The sequence below is a fragment of the Lycorma delicatula genome, chromosome 8 (genome assembly GCF_047948215.1).
Source record: "Lycorma delicatula isolate Av1 chromosome 8, ASM4794821v1, whole genome shotgun sequence".
Taxonomy (NCBI): domain Eukaryota; kingdom Metazoa; phylum Arthropoda; class Insecta; order Hemiptera; family Fulgoridae; genus Lycorma; species Lycorma delicatula.
Genome location: NC_134462.1, coordinates 119,275,778 through 119,297,122, shown reverse-complemented (window position 1 = coordinate 119,297,122; position 21,345 = coordinate 119,275,778). Strand labels below are relative to the sequence as shown.

Here is a 21,345-nt window from a genome sequence, read left to right as displayed (position 1 = left end):
TTTATACAATTTTTAAATCAACAATCTTACCTGAAATATTAGGATAGAGTAAAGTCCCTTTATTACTTTTTAAATAAATGTAACTATTATATTTATGGAATGCTATGTTTTTTAAATCATTATGATGTAACCATCAACGAAACGGAAACAAAAACGAAACGGAAGGTCACCAAATTTTATAACAATATTTGTTATAAAGTAGACTGAAACAAATGCATAAATAAAAAGAAAAATGTATTTATACAGGAGAAACGGAGAACCAAGTAAGGGTTACCTATTCACGCACATCATATTTTATCATCATTATATGAGATAGAAGAAAATAACTACAGTGACCTTTTTCTATAAAAACTTAAATCGGCATAAGGCACCTAAGATCCAGATTACTGTAGCTAACAAGGGGAAGGCACGGGCATCGGGACACCGATTTCAACCATTATTATAATTTTTTTTTAACGATATTTAAAAAAAAAATACATGTATATGAAGTCGGGTTCGAACCGATGTGCCTTCCCCTTGTGAGATCCAAATATTTCATTAATTAAACTTTTATTTAGCTATAACTCTGGAACCAAAGAAAATAACTACCGCTTAATTATATATCGTTAAAGAGCTGTTAACCAGGGCTTATTACTGCAGTTAAGAAAAAGTTCAAAATCCAAATGTTCCATAATTGAAACCCCGCTTTATTTGGAAATCTGACTGTATACACATTTTTGGCCCAATCGATTGCAATCAGAAGAAGACGTGCACAACTAGATGTTACAACAGTCCTAAATACAAAATTTCAACATTCTACGGCTAATCGTTTTTGAGTTATGCGAGATACATACGTACGTTCGTAAAGACGTCACGCCGAACTAGTCAAAACGGATTCAAGGATGGGTGGTCAAAATTAATATTTCCGTTGAAAATCTGAAAACCGAAATTTTTCGTGATTACAATACTTCCTTTACTTCGTTTAAGGATGTAAAAAGACAAAAAAGTAGAAGTCGGCCATTTTCTTAGGAATAAGCCTTGAACAAATGAAACAAAAATATAAACCGGGTTGATCTAAATAATCTTTTTTTTTTGAAGTCGGTCAAAAAATTAAGGAAACATTATGAAGTTTCGAATTTTTTCAATCTGTTAATATGTCATTAGAAATTTATTATTAACTATATATTTATTTTTAGATATAATATAAAAAAAGATTTTTTGTAGGTGAATTTAGAAAAGGTGTAATGTAATGTAAGTTTCTGGTTAATAGGAAGAAAAATTTTAACGCACAAAAAATACATACCATAATGTAGAGAAATAAAATTTTTAATAACACATTAAAAAGAGAATTTTTGAATTAATATTATATCACATTTATCTTTTACCAATTAAAATTGGAGAAATGTTCAAATTCTCGTTTTTTTTTTTTTAATCGATAAGCATAATTTGACATAAATTTCGAATTATTTCCTGATTTTTGCATTTGTAGCATATAAGTGTGAAACTCGGGGCCAATAATTTTGAAACTGAGTAGCAATCGTACCTAAAATTTACCGTAATAGAATCAAGAAATATTTTTGTATTATATCTCTTCTTTATCAATATATTTTTAAAAACAAATTTTTCGAATTAACTTAATGTTCTTTAACATATACATCATCGGTAAATAAATACTTATTTTTGAATAAATATCAATATCTATTTTTTTTTATTAGTACGTAAACATATAAGCAGTAATAAACAAACTAATAAAAACAGATGGTAATGGTTTTGTCATTCCATTAAAAACTAAAAAAAATGATGATGATCGATAATGAAGATGACGTATACAGTAAATGTAATGAAGTTAAAAGATTAGTTTTAGAACATACAGAAATTAAAGAACACATTATAAAAAAAACCATTTCATCGATTAAAGTTTTAAAATTCGTTCACAAAACAGTGATTCAAAAAGAATTCGTAGTTATCGGATCAATAACTTATTTATTTAAATTTGTTAATATTATTTCACCGAATGAAAAAATATATTTTAATAAATATTTTCTCAAACCGGTATAAGATTTTTAACAAGGATTTTTTAACGAAATTTTATATTTAATTAACGTAATAGGAAAAAAAAAATTTATCGCTTTGTTTATCTGGTGAGGTATTTCACAATCTCTGAATTTTAAATATCAAGATAAAACATTTCTTTAGTTTAAAGGTTCATTTAACTTCAACATCGCCATAATTTTAAGCCGTTTACAATTTACGGAGTCGAGCGGAAGATTTTATCGTCGAATTGGTTCATTCACACAACTCCATAAACGGAGCGGCTAGTTGTTGACGGCAAATGAGTGACGGGTTTGGTATTTGAGTGGTTTTGAATCTATCTGGGTGATATTTTACTCGTAAACCAAGTTGCATAACGTAAAGATAAATAAACATTTACCGGCCGGGCCGGAAGTTTCGAAATTCTAACCGCCAGCTCTTACGTTGGCAAAGTCGTAACGAATTCTTTTATACTATTTCATTTAAATCGTTGTGGATAACGACGTAAATTATGAACTGATCATCTCCCGTTATTACGACAAAAAGTGGCGATCTTTTTGTCGGCTCACAAAGAGGTGAGGACTACCACTCACAAGTAAGAGACTTAGTTCCCTCATACCAAAATCTCACGGATCCAAATCTTCACTTTCGATCTGAACGCTCGCCGAACTTCAACCGATGGGTTTTGATTAACCGGAAAAAATCCATTAGTTGTGCAAATGAGTTTACAGGAATGATTAGTAAATATTTTTCAGTTATGTTCTACCTACACCGATGCTAATAAAATATTATTTGCCGACACGAAACTTATTATTATTATTTAAGAATTTATTAATAATTAAACTTCCCTTAGTCTGAAAATCGTTTTAAATAAAAATTGCAGGAAAATATTATATTTTGAATAATTAAAATACTAAAGACGCCTCGGTTCATCGACTGGCTATGGTGGCCCCTTCTATGATAGCTCGCAAAAATAATAATAATAATTCAAAGAGAATTCACATGATTTCTTCAAACAATATTAAAAAAAATATATTTCTACGATTTGAATTTTTATTTCCACTTTCTTCTTGCTCTTAATTAATTGTAGTATAATTTTGAGAAAGCGGGATGAAGAATTTTCTTCAAATTTCTTCCGAAATGCTCTTACTCAAAAGATACTTTTATCAGTATCCTGAAACAAAATCAAAAATGTATTTTGAATTTTTTCTAAATTTTATTCACAAACATAACTAATATATTGTATCTTCTATAGAATTCGATTTTGATTTAAAAAATAATAACTATTACTTAAAAAACACCTTTCATTGAAATCAAGGTTTTGGATAAAATATATCTATAGAATTTCTAAAATATCTATTGGAGAGTCATGTAAGAATGAAACTTTAAAATAAAACTAAACAAAATTACAAATTTTTGACGGTACATAGCAGGTACAAGAAAAAAAGTAAGTTTTTCTTTTAAGAAAGAAATTTCATTATTTTTCTGAATTAGCTTAGAGGTCAAAATATACTTATAAGCAACAACGGTAAAAAACGTTTTTTAAAAACTAAAACCAAATTAAAACAAAAAAAAATTGCGTAAATTACTAAAATAATATTTCTGTAATTTTTTACTTTTTCAATTCAGTGACAAATTATAAGCCGCTATTTACTATTTACGAATCCTTAATTTTATTACGACTTTAAAATCAAAATTGAAAATAAAAGTAACTGAAAAAAATATTATTCCGATCAGTCTATTTTAAATAAAATAATTTCCTTTCACAAAAACAATGATCAGTCAAGAAATGGGGCATGGGTTTTTTCCATTTCTTGACGTTTTATGTCCCAGAAACTCCAAAAAATCAATAAAAAGTGGAAGATAATGTTCGTATGTGTGTTAGCGCATTTGAAGCTTAATCATTTTTCATTGGATTACCAATTTTAATGAAATTTTATGTATAAAGACTCGTGCGTATGGGACAGACAATTTATCGGTAAAATTTTGAGGTCAATATCTCCATGGGGCGGAATGAATAGTTTCTTTGGGGTAAATTTTCTCAAAATTTTGCGAGCATAACCCCATTCTATATTGAGGTCAGTAGATGCGTGTATGTTTAACTTAACCTTTTTTTTTTTTTTAATTGCCCCATAATTTCTCTCCTGAAAAATCGAAAAAACGCTACCTTTTTATTTATTGCATTTTTTTTTTTATGTCTTCCTAGGGATAATACTTGCGCAAATGAGCAAAAACCTTTAGGTCAATATTGGAGGTGGAGGACTCAATAAAAGTTTAAAATATCGATTTCTGAATGTTTTAAAAATTTCGTTTTTGGTTTATTTCATATATTATTATTTTTCCAGTATGTATGAATAAATAACCAATGCCAGGAAAGGATTACAACTTTGTTACAGCTCTTTTTATTTATCATTTTACACTATGTAATACTTCTCTGATTAAGGTTTTTCCATTTAGTTTCCCTTGATCCTTCCAGGTAAATATTGGAGCGATCCGTTTTATTATCCGTAGAATAACAAACCGCTCTTGAGATAATTCGTATAATTTATTATGCTATGATGTGAATAAAGTATTTATTTTTTAACGAAGCTTTGTGGATTCAATAAATTTTTACTTTCCCGCCCTATACCTTTAGAAGCGAAAGTACGGTCCGAGTTGGGTATATGCGGTTTTCACCGGATCTTTACGTTTTGACACCTAAGGAACCCAAAAAGCCGGATGGAAATTTTCCGGATGTTCGTATATACGTGTGTGTGTATTTGAAGGTACAGCCTAAATCACCTTATACCTCCAGAACTACTTGACCGATTTTGACCAAATTTGGTCAGATTACTTTTATGGGGCATTGATGTCACCAAATTTTCAAGATAAAAGGTCAAGTGGATGAGGCTGTAGAGCAAGGTCACCCTCAGTATCTCGAGATTTTACCTAATTAAGGTCTTATTTTTCTTTGGCACATTTGTTAACAATTAAAAAATAATATTTCTTTTGCAAAATCGCACCCCACCCCAAAAAGTGATCTAAATAAACAAGTGGGTATACTGCATCATTAGTATTCCTTTTCCCTACAAGGAGCGCTAGTGTAGCATTGATGCACAGCTGCTGTAGTCGTCTGCTACTTTGTGACGTTACAGGTGACCGGTAGAATTAAATAAATTAATAATATTTAAAGCGTAAAAAGCTAATACCGCACACCCGAGCAAATGAAATACGGTATGCGCGCGCGCTTTTTTGTATATTCATTGAATGAAATAAACAAAAAAATTATATTTAAATAAAATTATAAATATTTTAAATTAAGTTGTGTGTGTGCCGTGCGTCAGAAAAAAGCCGCGTGATGGGAAATTCGTACAACTGTGTTATTAGCTTTTTTTAAAGATGGCTCGACATAAAATTTCTAATATCTTAATATTTTTGTGATTATAATGATACCATAACCTATAAAATTACAGACAAATCACTAATAACAGGTCAAAAGGTTTGTCGCAAATTCTATTTTTGCAGATTTGCTTATCAAATTATAGACAGATGATTTTTGGACTCAGAAGTTTTTTTGTCTGCAATCTATTACGTAATTAATTATTGATATTAATATTTATTAAAATTAAATGTTTAATTATCATTATTTTTTTTAATAAATAATGCTTTTCTAATTTAATTTGATTTGATCATACATAAATACAGTTCGTACATATGCACTCAGTTATATTACGTACAATGGGTGTGTCTGATAGTGTTAATAAATTACGTCCCTATTGAAACTTCACTGTTTGCGTATATCTGTTACTACTTCTTGGTACTGTAGTATTATTCTATTCAGAATCGATTAAATTAATATACAATATAATAAAGTAACTAGATATTATTTCAATTTCCTGTAGGTCATAAATTATAAACTATATTAAATAAACAACTTTTTTATTTCTTAGATAACAAAACTTAACCAAATTTTTATCTTAAAACCTAGTTAAAAAAATATAATTTGACCTTTATTATTTTTTTTAATAATATTTTGTTCGACTCTTATTCACTATTTTTTATTTTTTTTGCAGTTAACCAAATAAGCTAGAAGCTTTTGCAGAATGGAATTCCTGTAGCTTATGAAAAATGGAAAGCAGCCTTCGCATTAAATGAACCGATTTCAATGATTATCTTTTATTTTGTATTCTTCTTTGTAATCTCGGCCTTCGTCCGAGAGTCCCGGTTCGAATCCCGGTCGTAGTTTTCATACGCTGCAGAATTTCTTCATTTTCATATTCTCATGTAAAAGCTTCTGTGGTGAATTAACGAATTAATTCGTCAAGCAACAAAAAACTTCTTTTAGATAAAAAAAATTATAAGCAGATCTCTAAACAACAAAGTTTATGTAAACAGTAGTGAACGTATATGTCTGGAATATATATTTATCTTTTGTTGTTATAGTACAATGATACGTCGTACAAAATCATTATGGTATTCAAAATATTGACACAAAAACCTATGATAAATTTAGATGGAGAATCTATGATAAAAAAAAAAAACCGGAAGGCTACGTATTACTACTCCAGAGAGCAGCTATAAATCACTTCCCGTTAATAATTATTAAATGGCATTTCCTTGTATTCATCTTTTTATTTTTATAAATCTGTTTCCATTTTTTTACAAACGGAATTTATCGCGTGGATTTCGTTTTTTGTAACGCTATATGCACTTAAAAAAATCTGACAAAGTTTTGAATAACTTTCCTGGCATTTGCCTTGATAAATTTTCAAATGCGCAACAGTTTTGAGATATTAATTACTTAGTTATGCAATATTTAAAGTACAATTTTGAAAAATATCAAAATGTACATGTCCTTGACCAAACGACTTTTTTACCTTAAAAATTATGCAGTATTAAAAGTATAATTTTATTTATTTTTTATTTTTCTGTGTACGTCGCAATCTGTTCAACTAGTGAACAATAAGCAACTCCCCCACGGCCCAATGAGATAAAGATATGTATGACATGTAAATGATGTTTAGTCTTATACAGACTCATTCCTTGACCGACCATTCCGACCATTCCTTGACGATTGGTAAATTGGACCTCAAACATAAAAATACACCGGTATTCACTGTCTAGTATTCAAATCTGTGTAAAAGCAACTACCTTTTGTTAGGATTTGAACCTTCAACTTCGAAAGTCAGCTGTTTATGACTAGATAAATTCTTAGTAAACAATTTTGGTCACAGCTCATTCCCTTGACCAAATGATACTGAATTAAGAATATAATTGCTTATGAAAAAAAAAAACGGATTTACTTGATCCCTTTGCTCACAGCTCTAATATTATTCAACCAAACACAACATAAAAAACAGATTAAAGTATCCGAAATTATAAAAAAATTTTAAATTCTAAAATTGGATCCTATAGGATCCCCTTTTTACTTCCTTGTATTTATATTTTTAGATAAATCTTTCGTATAAAGAAGTACAAATCGTTCGAACGAATGAATCTTTCGTGCGCTGCGCGGCGCATCACGTGGTTCGCTCCGCGCAATAGCAGTTAAAATAAAATGTGAGCACATGCATCAAACAAACAAACCCACGCACCATCCTTTTTTATGGGAAAGGTAAAGTACTTCTTCTTTGTCGCATGCTGATGAAACAGCAGTAACGCTACAGCGAGATTAATCAAACAAACAAATTTACAATATGCCTAAAAAAATCAACTTAATAAACGCACTAAGATATAAAAATTAAAGATGTACAGTTCTACATTAAAGTATGAATTTAAAATGAAAATGTAGCTCTCTGCATTTTCATATAACAATGATGGAGGCGCCTTCCTTGGTAAAATATTCCGGAGGTAAACTAAACCCCGTTCGGATTTCCGGGTGGGTACTACTAAGAAAGAGGTCACCACAAAATTAAAAAATAACATTCTACGAGTCGGAGCGTGGAATGTTAGATGTCCAGAAAAGGTTAGTAGGTTAGAAAATTTAAAGAGGGAAATGGATAGGTTAAATGTAGATGTAGTAGGAATTAGTGAGGTTCGGTGGGAAGAGGAAAACGACTTTTGGTCAGGTGATCTTAAAATAATTAACTCAAATAATGAGCAGGCAGGAGTAGGTTTCGTAATGAACAAGAATATAGGGAAGAGAGTAGAGTATTTCAAAATATATAGCGATAAAATCATTGTAATTAGGATAAAATCGAAACCTAAACCGACAACGATTGTTAACGTCTATATGCCTACAAGCGCCCATGATGATGATGAGGCAGAGTGTGTATACGAAGAAATTGACGAAGCAATTAAATACATAAAAGAAGATGAAAATTTAATAATGGTTGGAGAATAAAATGCAAGCACTGGAAAAGGCAAGGAAGGAAATATAGTGGGTGGATACGGGCTGGGCAAAAGGATTGAAAGAGGGGACTGATTTATAGAGTTTTGCACGAAGTATAATTTAGTACAACTTAGTAAACTTTAGTACACTTTTAAAAGTATACTTTTATTTTAGTATAATTGCCAACACCCAGTTTAACAATCAGAGTAGAAGAATATACACATGGAAAAAGCCAGGTGATACTGCAAGGTATCACCTGGCTTTTTCGTTTTTAACCATGATAGATTATATCATGGTTAAGCAAAGATTTAGAAATCAACTCGTCAATTGAAAACTTACCCTGGAGCAGACATTGACAGCGACCATAATTTAGTGATAATGAAATGTAGATTGGGGTTTAAAAACCTGAAGAAAAGATGTCAGATGAATCGGTGGAATTTAGAGAAGCTTGAGGAAGAGGAGGTAAAGAAGATTTTTGAGGAGGACTTCGCAAGAGGTCTGAGTAAAAAAGATAAGGTAGAAAATGTAGAAGAAGAGTAGAAGAATGTTAAAAAGAAAATTCTTAAATCAGCAGAAGCGAACTTAGGCGGAACAAAGAGAACTGGTAGAAAACCTTGAATTTCAGACGATATATTGCAGCTGATGGATGAACGTAGAAAATATAAGAATGCTAGTGATGAAGAAAGTAAAAGGAACTATCGGCAATTAAGAAATACAATAGACAGGAAGTGCAAACTAGCGAAAGAAGAGTGGATTAAAGAAAAGTGTTCAGAAGTGGAAAGAGAAATGAACATTGGTAAAATAGATGGAACATACAGGAAAGTTAAGGAACATTTTGTGGTACACCAATTTAAAAATCTAACAATGTGTTAAACAAAGATGGTACACCGATTTATAATACGAAAGGCAAAGTCGATAGGTGGGTGGAATATATTGAAGAGTTATACGGAGGAAATGAATTAGAAAGTGGTGTTATAGAGGAAGAAGAGGAAGTCGAAGAGGATGAAAGGGGAGAAACAATACTGAGATCTGAATTTAAGAAAGCATTAAACGATTTGAATGGCTGAAAGGCTCCTGAAATAGACGGAATACCTGTAGAATTACTGCCTAGTGCAGGTGAGGAAGCAATTGATAGATTATGGAAACTGATGTGTAATATTTATGAAAAAGGGGACGTTCCGTCAGACTTCAAAAATAGTGTTATAGTCATGATACCAAAGAAAGCAGGGACAGCTAAATGTGAAGAATACAGAACAATTAGTTTAACTAGCCATGCATCAAAAATCTTAACTAGAATTCTGTACAGAAGAATTGAGAGGAGAATGGAATAAGTGTTAGGAGAAGACCAATTTGGTTTCAGGGACAAGGGAAGCAATTTTAGCGCTCAAATTAATAGTAGAAGGAAGATTAAAGAAAAACAAACCAACATGGTGAAGAACTACCACATGAAAATAAACAAGAACAAAACGAAAGTAATGAAATGTAGTAGAAATAACAAAGATGGACCATTGAATATAAAAACAGGAAGAGAAAAGGTTATGGAGGTAGAAGAATTTTACTATTTGGGAAGTAGAATTACTAAAGATGGACAATATAAAATGCCGAATAGCACAGGTGAAACGAGCCTTCAGTCAGAAATATAATTTGTTTACTTCAAAGATTAATTTAAATGTCAGGAAAATGTTTTTGAAAGTATATGTTGGGAGCGTACCTTTATATGGAAGTGAAATTTGGACGATCGGAGTACCTGAAAAGAAAAGATTAGAAGCTTTTGAAATGTGGTGTTATAGGAGAATGTTTAAGATGAGATGGGTGGATGAAGTGACAAATGAAGAGGTGTACGTACATATTTACACATATGAGATAATAAATCTTCATAAGACATATATAGAATATCGAAACAAACATTAAGGAAAATAATTATTAATATTTTACATTAAAAATTCTCTTGCTGTAAATAAATAAATAAATAATTTGAACAAGTTATAAAAAGTTACTGTTTTTCTAAACATTTTATTACATATAATAATTTATATAATAAATGATACATGATATAAAGTTCACAAAAATATTTTTTTTAATGCGTCATGGGAAAAATTAAATAAAAGAACGGTTCTCGACAGTACATGTACCCAAAAAAGCAGAAAAATAAGCCAGCAATCTTATTTCACCCACAAAATCCAATGTTTAAAAATAAATAAATTATGAATACCTAAAAAAAACTTTTCAATATTTAAAAAAAATGTTTATAATGTTAGATGCCATTACCGAATTTTAAGTAATATGACACGAAGAACAATTTTAAGCGCAACCGAAAATGTCATAGTCATACTTAATAAAACAAACATCCAATAACAACAGACTTGTTATGAATTGAGGTTTTGTCGTAGCGCCGTCTTTACAGAGTCAAAACGTTGATACCTCACTTAAGGGTACCGAGCGACAGACATATGCAGACGGTATTCGCCCCACAATTTACTTAAAATATTTACTACGCGCCACAGTCGTAAGAAAGGTTGGGACAGATAAGTAATCTCCAAATTAATTTGCAGCAAAGTTGTAGAACGTCTCAGGCGTCCATCTGAAAAATCTCGGATTCGATTTCCTAGTCATGGCATTTTTCATACGTTAAAAAATGTTCATTTTTTATCACCGTCTACAAGATTAAAAAAGGAGCTTTTGTAGTGAAAAAAATGAATGTACCCGTTTCATCTAGAAACACTGTACATTGTATTGTTTATAAAATGACTACTCGGCAGGGGAACTTATACTTTAGAGTAAGAGTGAAATTATAATATTGTAAAATAATAATTAATAATATAATTAATTATATTATAAAATAATAATAATAAATAGTAAAATTTATTATTATTTTAATATTGTAAATATAATTATAAAAATGAGCTCCCTGTTCGATATTAAGCGAATACATACACTTTTTCCTTGAGGTTTCCGACATAATCTTTCTTTTTTAAATTTCGCGGTTGACATAAAGGTGTTTGTAATCGACTATAACGATTTAGCTTACTTATTTAAGCAAAAAGTAATTTATTATTTATTTATAACTAACAGGCTAAAGCTGAATAACAATTACAGGTAATGAATTTTGTAGAATATGAAAAATGCTGTCTCTGACCAGGACTCGAAGTCGGAACCTCCGATGAAAATCAGATAAGCTGCCACTCGACCACGGAGTTTTGCGAAGTAATGATCACAAAAAAATTACCGGTTGTTTACGCAGACAAGCACTTCTTTGTTAAAAAAAATTTTAATAGTTATCTGGAAGAACTTGCAATTAGAACTACTACAAAATAAGTCATCGAAATCGGCTTATTTTAGGAGTGATAGTTGAACATAAAAATCTCGACAAACACCACTAGGAGGTGACCGTACTTCGTTACTCATTTAAAAAAAAAAATCTAATTACTTTTATTTTATTTTTTAGTCAAGCAACCGGAGGCAGGTGTAGCCAAACGCGTCGCACATACTCAAACAGTATCAGTGGCAGTATTCAGCCGCCGCGTCGTCACACCCCTTAAAAAATCGAAATTTAAGAAACCCCGAAAATATTTTTTAGTTATTTATCTGAACTTTATTTTCAAGTCCAAATCGAATATATCGTTTAGTATAGTCGGAGATGGAGAAAATTTGTAATCATTGGTAACAAATTTTACCTTTTCAAGGTCGAATTTCGAAATGTCTAGAAATTGGTTTTTAGGTACTCATATGTAGATCGAACATCAAAAATCATTTGATATCTACATTTACTATCGACAAGTTAAAAAAATAATAAATTTCATTGTTACTTCATTTTAACCCTTTAAACTCGGAATTTCAAAAAGTTCCTTTCTTAGTGGGCACTTACACCGTAACAAGAACGTGTATACAAATTTTCATAAATTTATCTTCATTAGTTTTTTCTGGGGGTTGATTATGAATCACTCACCACATATTGTTTTATATATATATATATATATATATATTAATTAAATATAATTTTAAGGAGTTTAACAATTTTTTTTTTTCATTCAACTCACCAGAAAGAACCTTATTATGCTTCCGCTGCCATTTTTAATAAATTACGGAATCATTAAAAAACATTTTCCCCCATTAAAAAAAAGTAAATACAGTTAGAAGTTTTTTAAAAAAATAATTAAATAATCAATATTTTTCTGTCGAAGAATCTTTAAATAAAAACTAATTAAAAATTAAAAAAACCCTGCGTACATAAATATGTGCTCAATAATTTTCATTAACTCCAGAATTGCGAATTATTTTTTACAAATAGTTCTACATTCTATTTACCTTAATATTATTTCAGGCGTTTGAATTTTAAATAATTTATAAGGGACTTTAACCACAATTACTTTTTAATTAATTCTGTATATTTAATGCTGCTCTGTTCAATATTTTACGCACGGTTTCCCTTGATCCATCCAGGTAAATGCTTGGGCAGTTACTTTTTTTATCCACGGAGTAGCATATATAATTCCTGACATAATCTATTTAATGTATTAGTGTGTACCGATCGGAATAAAGATTTATTTATTAAGTAAATCTCATATCTAATAACACATTTTGAAAAACGATGTATAATTGAAATAATTTATGCCGTATATGTAAAATGAATTCTTTTCTTTAACGAAAAAATATAACTTACTATTTTACTGCTATTGTTAATTTAGTCCACAGATTAAAAAAAATAATAATAATAATAAGCAGTTTAGGTTCTTTGTCAATGATATTTTAACTGAAGGTTATTTGAATTAAAAAAAAAGGTTGTTCGGACTTATAAAAAATAAATAAATAATTATACTGCAAGCTTGCTGTACTAGTACAAGTATTATTTACGTTAATAGAATGAGAGTGAAAAAACTTGTTTCAATAAAAAAAAAGATTTCTTTTTTCTAAGTGAAGAACTTAATTTATTCCTGATTTACAAACAAATCAGAAATTTTTTATTTAATAAATGTTATATTTAAAAGAAAAAATAAATAAAGTGCAGTATAACTTTTAGTAACTGAAAATTAAAAATTATTATTTTTTTGATCCTGTAATATATAATGAGAAAGTACGCTGATTATTAAAAACTAAAAGAAATTACTGCAAAACAATTAAAAACCCAAAAAATATAATAAAAAGAGTATAAAAAGCTTTGAAATAAATCTTACGATTAAAAAAAAAGGGTTTGATTATTTTAATTGTATATATACATACATGATAATTCCGTAAATAAAGATAAATTTTGACTTTTTTTTGCAGAAAGATTTGTAGATTTTCTTTGCAGATAGTTTACAATTACAATTATTTTTTTCAAATTGGTATCTACTGTTATTTACAGAATTGAGACATGAGTGAGTGTGTGACACTTGATTTAAAAAAAAAAACGGTTTTCGTTATACTTCTATAGATATACAAATTGTTAAATACGTTAATCCTCTTCAAAAATTTGGCTAAAATTACTCTTAATACTTCAACAATTTGAATTTAGGAACATTTAAACTAACGATTTAAGGCGATCTATAATACGAGATTAAAATAATTTACGAAAACGTTACAGCTATTTCCAATAATAATAAGGAGCATATGATGCGAGGTATGCTAGGGGAAATGAGGAATGAAGAAGTTTCCCGTTATCTTGTTCACTAAGTCCACATTGTTGCGTATAAAAAAAAATATTCTGAAATACATATGATCTTCAGGCCAGAATTGATAACTTCAATCAATAAACATCATTACTCTGAAAGAAAAGAAGTGTAACTATGGCTAATTTACTTCAGATAATTTATTTATGTAACATTCATTAATAAAACTATGATAAATAATTTAACGTAATAAATTAACATATCTGTTTGTTTAAGAAAAGTACATTATGTTGTTTATTCCTAGTTAATATTAAAAACATTTAAAACAGAAAATAACATTCTTTCCCTCGGTTTCGTGATATTTTCACAGACTATCCGTTAAACATAAATTAATGTAATTCTGGCGGTTTGTTATATTATTCAAATGTTAAAAAATAAAATAAAATTATAAATAAAAGGTTACCACCATAAATTGTATCTTTTGTAAGAAAAATAAAAAGTAGTATAATAAAATCTGTAGATCAGATGTTTATAAATCAGTTTTTTCCTCTTTTTTCTGTTCCTTTTTTATTTATTACTATTATTGTTATCATTCTTTTTAGGGGAGGGGAAGAAAAATTAATATTTATTTATATTGTTAACTACCGGCTGACGCCTAGTAATTAATATCCTACATTTTTAATGTAAAAGATGAATTTGAAACGGGAAAAAAATAGTAAACCTAACCGGTGTTGGAGATTAGCTCCTTCCGGATAAAAATTAGAGACCTCACTACGGAACTAAGCGATAAGAAATAATAGTTTTTTAAATTATTTTTTGCTAATAATTTTCCTATTCCTTATTCAACAGATACGGTAAATTTGGAGTAGTAATTAATATTTACAAGATTAAAAATTGTACCGTATTAAATTTAAGTAAAATAATATTTTAGTAATTCTAAATAATACGTATAAAAAAATATCGAATTATTTTTTCATCCTCGTTATCATTAATATACGTATATTAAATTATTCCATAATGTAAAATATAATATACCTACATCTTCAGCATGGGCAACACCTTCTCCGTAGCCCATAATTTATAAATATATCTTTACGTACTCGAACGAGAAAATAACGATAAAACAAATGAAAATCAGAAGTAACTTGTATAATCACAAAAATACTTTGACTAAGATTGCGGTACAAGATTATATATTGTCAACCCCCACTGCTTGATCGTCAAATCACAGTCTTTCTCACTCGCACGCGTGTATAAAATAGAATTATGTCTTTCGATAATAAAGTTTGCAATAGTCGTTTATAGTTACGTCATACTCTTATTCGATTGGACACTGGACAGAAAACTTGTTATAAGCCTATATAGACTGCAGTTACAGGAACTTTTATTTCATTTGTACGCGGTTACCTGCATTACTTTGAACAAGGTCAGCCACTTCTTTAAGACGACATCCCTTCACCCTTCCCTCCAGATTTTATACTTCCCTCAAAATGATCGTGACAGGTGAATTGAATTAATCTTAATTCTCTTCACGTAATTCTTGTATGTGTATATGTGTATGTGTTTGTATGCGATTAATATTAACGCTATCTAATCTATCTGTATAATCGATAATACTCCTTTTATCGCTTATAAAATGTTGTAAATTAAATTGTTATTTTTTAATCGATCAGATTTTCAGATAGCGTTATATTTTTTTAATATAGTATTTGTACTGGTAATACTTTAATAAATGAATTGAAACATTTAAAACGTTAAAGTATAATAGTCGCGATAATAGAATTCCCTCTTCCAAATTTTATTCGGGAGTTGGGCTTCTAGCTACTGTTTTTCACCTTTATCGGTCCAAGAATCATTTCTTCTCCGACGTTTTCATCATACCGCATCTCTTTATCATTTCTTTCTTCAATCACTACACCTTTCTTTGTTTAAATATAACATTTTGTTTTGGTCATACGTAATCTTTTATGTAATTCACGTTTAAAATTCACCACGATTTTGACATCCAATCTTTAGCAAACTATCTGACTCCAAGTATTCTCTAGTTATGTTTACCTTTTAATTTAAAATAACAATATAATGTAAACTATACATATATTAACCAAATGTCGACGCATTAACATGCAATATTGTAATTAATTTTTAATAAACGTACTATTCTTTTTTTTTAATTTTATTTACTTTATTTATGTTCTGATGACGTCTCACAATCGAAAGCGCTAAAGAGTTGGAAAAAATAGATTTCCGTAAATAGTAATTGTTTTTTAATTTAATCGTTTATTACTTGTTTAATTACACAGCAAATAATTTTACATGACAACGTTGAAAAAGTAGATTAATAAATATTACCGACTTTTAAATAAAATATCTATCATAAAAAGTAAAAAATATCTTTTCAAGTTTTTTAAAAAAAATCCTCTTTTAAGAAGACAATCCAAAATTGAAAATAAAAACAAATATTTACTTACATTTTATTTTAAGCCGATTTTAAGAAGAAAAACAAAAATTAAAAAAGAATTGAAAAATTATTAATATTTATTTGTAAGACGAATTTTTTAAGTAGATTTTTTCTTTCAAAAAGTTGGTTTTATTTTTATTTAAAATTTAGATATTCTTACAAAAATCGTTGCGTATATTAAAACAGGTTTGAAAGAGATGAAAAGGTCAGACATTTAAATTATGAAAAAAATAAGAAACTTAATGCAGAGAAACGAAATAAATAAAGGCAGCTACTTAGCATGAACTAAGATTCTAACTTGTAGAAGTAAATTTTTCCACTAATTATTTAGAATTTTTGCGCGAAAATACTTGAATATTTTTGGTTTCAAATAACATATCATTGCATTTCACATAGTTCTTAGCAATATAGTGACAAAAGAATGAAAATTATCTCAAATGTTTATTTAGACGAACCCCAAAAAAAAAAGCGGGAGTACCGTAGAAACTGATTCTATAAAATAAAAATAATATAGTCTACGATAATATGAATCAACGAATAGTTGTATTTGGTGATGCATAAGGCCGGGAAACATATTTAAAATATATAATCGATGTAAGTTAAGAACTTCTTCCTGTTTTGAAGTAACTTGAAAATGTTAATGTTAGCATCGGTTCATATTATACTCGTACAAAACTAAAACTAATTAGCTCGTTTTATTCATGTGTGTCTACTCGAACGTGAATCGAGAACGGTCCAGCGATTTAAAAATGACGAATTTATTTTATTCCTGAATGAAATCACAAGTTGTCTTAAAGTATTTTCAGCATCTTCATTCTTTTTTTTGAAAAATACTGTCCGGTATTTACTACTTTCAATATAACAAATTTATTAAGACAGAAATTTCTCATGAAATTTATTAAGAATTTTTGTTCCTTTCAAATAATTAAAAAAAAATTTAAACGGTTACCTTCCTCTTTTAGCTGAAAGGTTTTAAGGGATAAAACTAAAGAAAAAACCTTTTTTAGAAATCTTTATTAGAGTTTGATTTTTTGAATTGCGAAACTAATTTTTTTCCCGAAAATTACAGGAAATATTTTTCAAAGGTTTGATTAAGAATTTCTGTTATTAATTAAGAACTTACAGCTAGAAGAAATTTAGGTAATATAACTTATGCGAAATCATTTAATTATTTTTACTTGACATAAAATAATAAAACAAAAAAATTATTAATTTAGATTTAATAATATTAATTAGTTATGATTTATTACTAAAATTAATAATTATCAACTAAATGAATAAAAAAGAAAATAATAAAATAATTTTTTATTGATTATTAATTCCATCTTTTTGTCTGTCTGTCTGTCTGAGAGGGAATGTGTGTGTGTGTGTGTGTGTGCGCGCGCGCGCGCGCGCGTTTTCACAATCTTAACAAATTATGCCAAATGTTAAATAACGTTTAACAGTTAAAGAGTGAAATGAATGAAATTTAGCAAATTTTTGTTTCTCGAACAATTTATTTTTTGATTGGAAACCGTTCCACTCCAAGCTCTCAGAAGCCCTCATGGTGAGAAAGCTCAACAATTTTAAACAGAAATTGGAGGGTTGTAGTGTATTATTTTAAAGGACATTAAAAAAAAATTAAAGTAAATAGCTTTGGCGTACGAGAATTCTATCCAAAATTTCAGTTAATATTACTTAATATTTTTCTCAGATAGTATCAAAAGTGACAAACCGCACTTCTAATGTAATGGACTTAAACAGAAAAATATGTAGTTTGAGATAGGAGCGTTTGCAGATTTTATTTTATTTTTTTTAACTGTTTTCCTATTGAACAGTTTCTTAAAGATACTTTTGAAATTAATTAAGAAAAGTATTAAGTAGCCGACAATTTGATTTAGGTTTTCGTAATCTGTAGTTTTAAATGCCAACATTTTTACTTTTCAACGACCTTTAAAATGATCTGTTATAATTTTATCCTTTCCGTTTACATTTTTTAGTTGTCCCTCATGGAAGGCTAGTACGAAGGTATTAGGGATATGATGAAGCATTCCTGGAAAAAAAATCGTAAACATTTCATTTTTCTGTTTTACTGTAAAATATAAAACATATAATTTCATTTTTATTTATAATCTCAAAAATTTGTTTGTCTGGCATCACGCGACAATCAACCGCCAATTGCTTTCAAATTTTCAGGATATATTTATTTATTAGGAAACAAAAATTATGTTTATCACTGTAATTATATAATAATATTATGGAAACACAAAAAAATATAAACACGTGGATAAATTAGCCATTTTGATTTACTAAATATCGATTTTTATGATTCATTTTTATGGGCACCAAACAATGATCTGACAGGCCATTTCTGTATCTTGAAAACTTGTTCTGGGTTTTCAATGGAGTCCCAAAAGATGATGTTATGACATCTTATCTAAGAATTCTTTAGATGGGAGTATACGCATGATAAATATTCAATAATGAGACAAGTTTAGCGCTTGATTAAGATGCTCCAAAACAAAACAGTACGGTTCGAATTTTTTGCAAATAAGATCAATTTACTTTTCCCGATAGAATTCGTTAAATAATTATGTTTTAACCTCTTTCTTTGTAATTTATAGGTTATTTGAGTAATAACAAATTCTTATTCTATTTTTTCTTCGGTATAAGGTGTTTATCTTACGTAGCGCATCCAGTCAGTTTAAACTGAAATTGCTAAATATATTAAAAATATTGATGATGAGTTTAAATATTAGCAAATGATAGAAAGTAATGAAAAAGAGCATAAAACTAGTTAAATTTCGAACTTTTTTAATCAGAGTTAAAAAAAAAGTTGAAGTCGACTGTTTTAAATTTTATAAATAACTAGCCGCTCAACCCGGCTTCGCCGGACCTCCCAGCCAGACCTCGCTTCGCTCGGCGCTTTGGTTTTCCAGATTTCCAAAGTTCTTTTTACAACTGGAAAATTTTTGACGTTATTAACTTTACTCCAAGTTAAGAGCTTAATGTTTTTAGAAAAAATTTCATGCAATTTAGATACGTTATCTGATAACAGAAAATCCATTTTTTTTTATTTACTGACATGGGGGCTGCGCCCCCAAACCCCCCTCAAATCACAGAATTTAAAAGATTGCAGTTAAATACTTTACACACTTTAAATTAGTAACACACAATGATAAACAAAAGCAGGCATTTATTTATGTTTTTAAAGCAGCTGTAAAAAATTAAAAATGAATGAATCGTAAAAATTACATACGCATGTGCGCTAAATCTATTGAAACTTAAGAATAACTGTACGTTAAAACTTCAGTCCTTTTCAAAATTGATCAATGTTAGCTGTTAGATCAATTGTCATTTTCAAAAAATGTTAGCTAAAAATTAAATTTTTCTTGAAAATCAAAGTCATTTTGAAAATTTAAATGCAAAAATGTCAAAATTGTAAAAAATTAACTTTTTCACGTATAACTCGATAACGCCAAATCGTTAAGTGTCGTCAAAATTGGAACTCGAATCCGCATCGAATTGAAAAAAACAAACTAAAATCAATCACATGAAATTTAACATTTAAAGCGTGCGAACAAATGAATCCAATGTTGTCAAAATGGAAAAAAGTAACTTTAACGCCGATAACTCGCAACCGTTATGTCGGAGGGGTAAAAAAATTAGCCTATGTTCACCGCAGGGCTTCAAAGTGTAGGTGTACAAAATTTTAGACAAATTTGTTCGGTAGATCTCGTGTTAAGTTGGAACAGACGGACAAACAAACATTGATTTTTATATATATATGGATTAAAAATGTATATTTATTTAATGAAAATATTGTAAACGTTAAGAAACATTTTATATAATTATATTGATTATAATTGTATTGATTATCATTTTATATTGATTATAATAAAAAAAAAATATATAAAAAAGAATTAAAGTTATTTCTATTTATTATATATGGATAAATGTAATAAAACGAAAATATATTTTTAATAAATATTTCAACAATTGATTATTATTTATTGATTTGTAAATGATTACTTTTATTTCTATTTTATTTTTATGAGAACATATTGCATTATAAGTATAAGCAGGAGACTATTATCCTAATTCCGTGTTACTTGTCAACGTATTTGATTTAAGAATGGCGTGCATTTAGACTGTAAATGAAGTTTTTTTTTATGAAAAAAATTGAGTTTCACAAGGTTAATTTTATTCAATAAAACATTTGTTTCTCTCTGTTGTGTTAGTTATTATTCTTTGATCATCAATGCGATTTAAAAAAAAATAATAAAAAATAATTAAATAAGTTTTATGTGAAACTAGCAAATTATCCGTGCTTCGCCATGTGTTTTTTAGTGAATACTCATATTTAAAAGGAAATAAAAATTAAAAATACAAAACCGACTGAAAAAAAAAATCGCACCAAAAACTGAAAAATGATTTATACTTTATCATTACTTTAAGTATTTCAACTTCTAAAAATTACTGCCAGATTAAAAACACAACCCCCATCAAACACCTAATTTAGTGTGCGCTTCAAAAAGTTGGAATTTAAATAAAACTGGAAAAGTTATATATTTTTATTAACAACCTTCATGGAAGCAAATTTCTTCTCAGTTTAGTAAAGGCACTTTAAAATTTTACAGACTGGTAATGTGTTTCTGCATGTTAAGGAAATTCTGAGATTCTGCTGAGGGAAATGAACGGTGAAGATTGACAGATTGAGGAAGAAACTGATCGTTTCGTACAGTAGGTGGGTAAAAAAATGGTAGAATACACTGTATAGTATGACTATGCAAAACGTTGCATGATATTTGACGCATCATCATACGCTCTTCTTTGTGAAGCGATGGAGTACATGAAGCTGTAATAAGATCCTACGTTTACGGGACCGTCGTGGTATTAAAAAGAGTTCAATCGTGGCTAGGGAACTGAAGAATTGTTATGTTAAATGTGAAATAATACTTTTGGGCATCAGTCTGTCCACTTGAAAGTGTTTACCCTGTACG

General features: G+C 28.8%; 1 protein-coding gene across 1 annotated transcript in view; it reads right to left on the bottom strand.

The window, feature by feature from the left end:
* Hn (phenylalanine hydroxylase) overlaps nucleotides 1-15,154 on the bottom strand; it is a 58,997-nt gene extending 43,843 nt beyond the window's left edge. The window contains exon 1 of the mRNA XM_075372716.1: nucleotides 14,945-15,154. Within this exon, the coding sequence (XP_075228831.1) occupies nucleotides 14,945-14,980 (36 nt within the window). The 5' untranslated portion in view covers nucleotides 14,981-15,154. The remainder of the gene's footprint in view (nucleotides 1-14,944) is intronic.
* Between the last annotated feature and the right edge of the window lie 6,191 nt (nucleotides 15,155-21,345).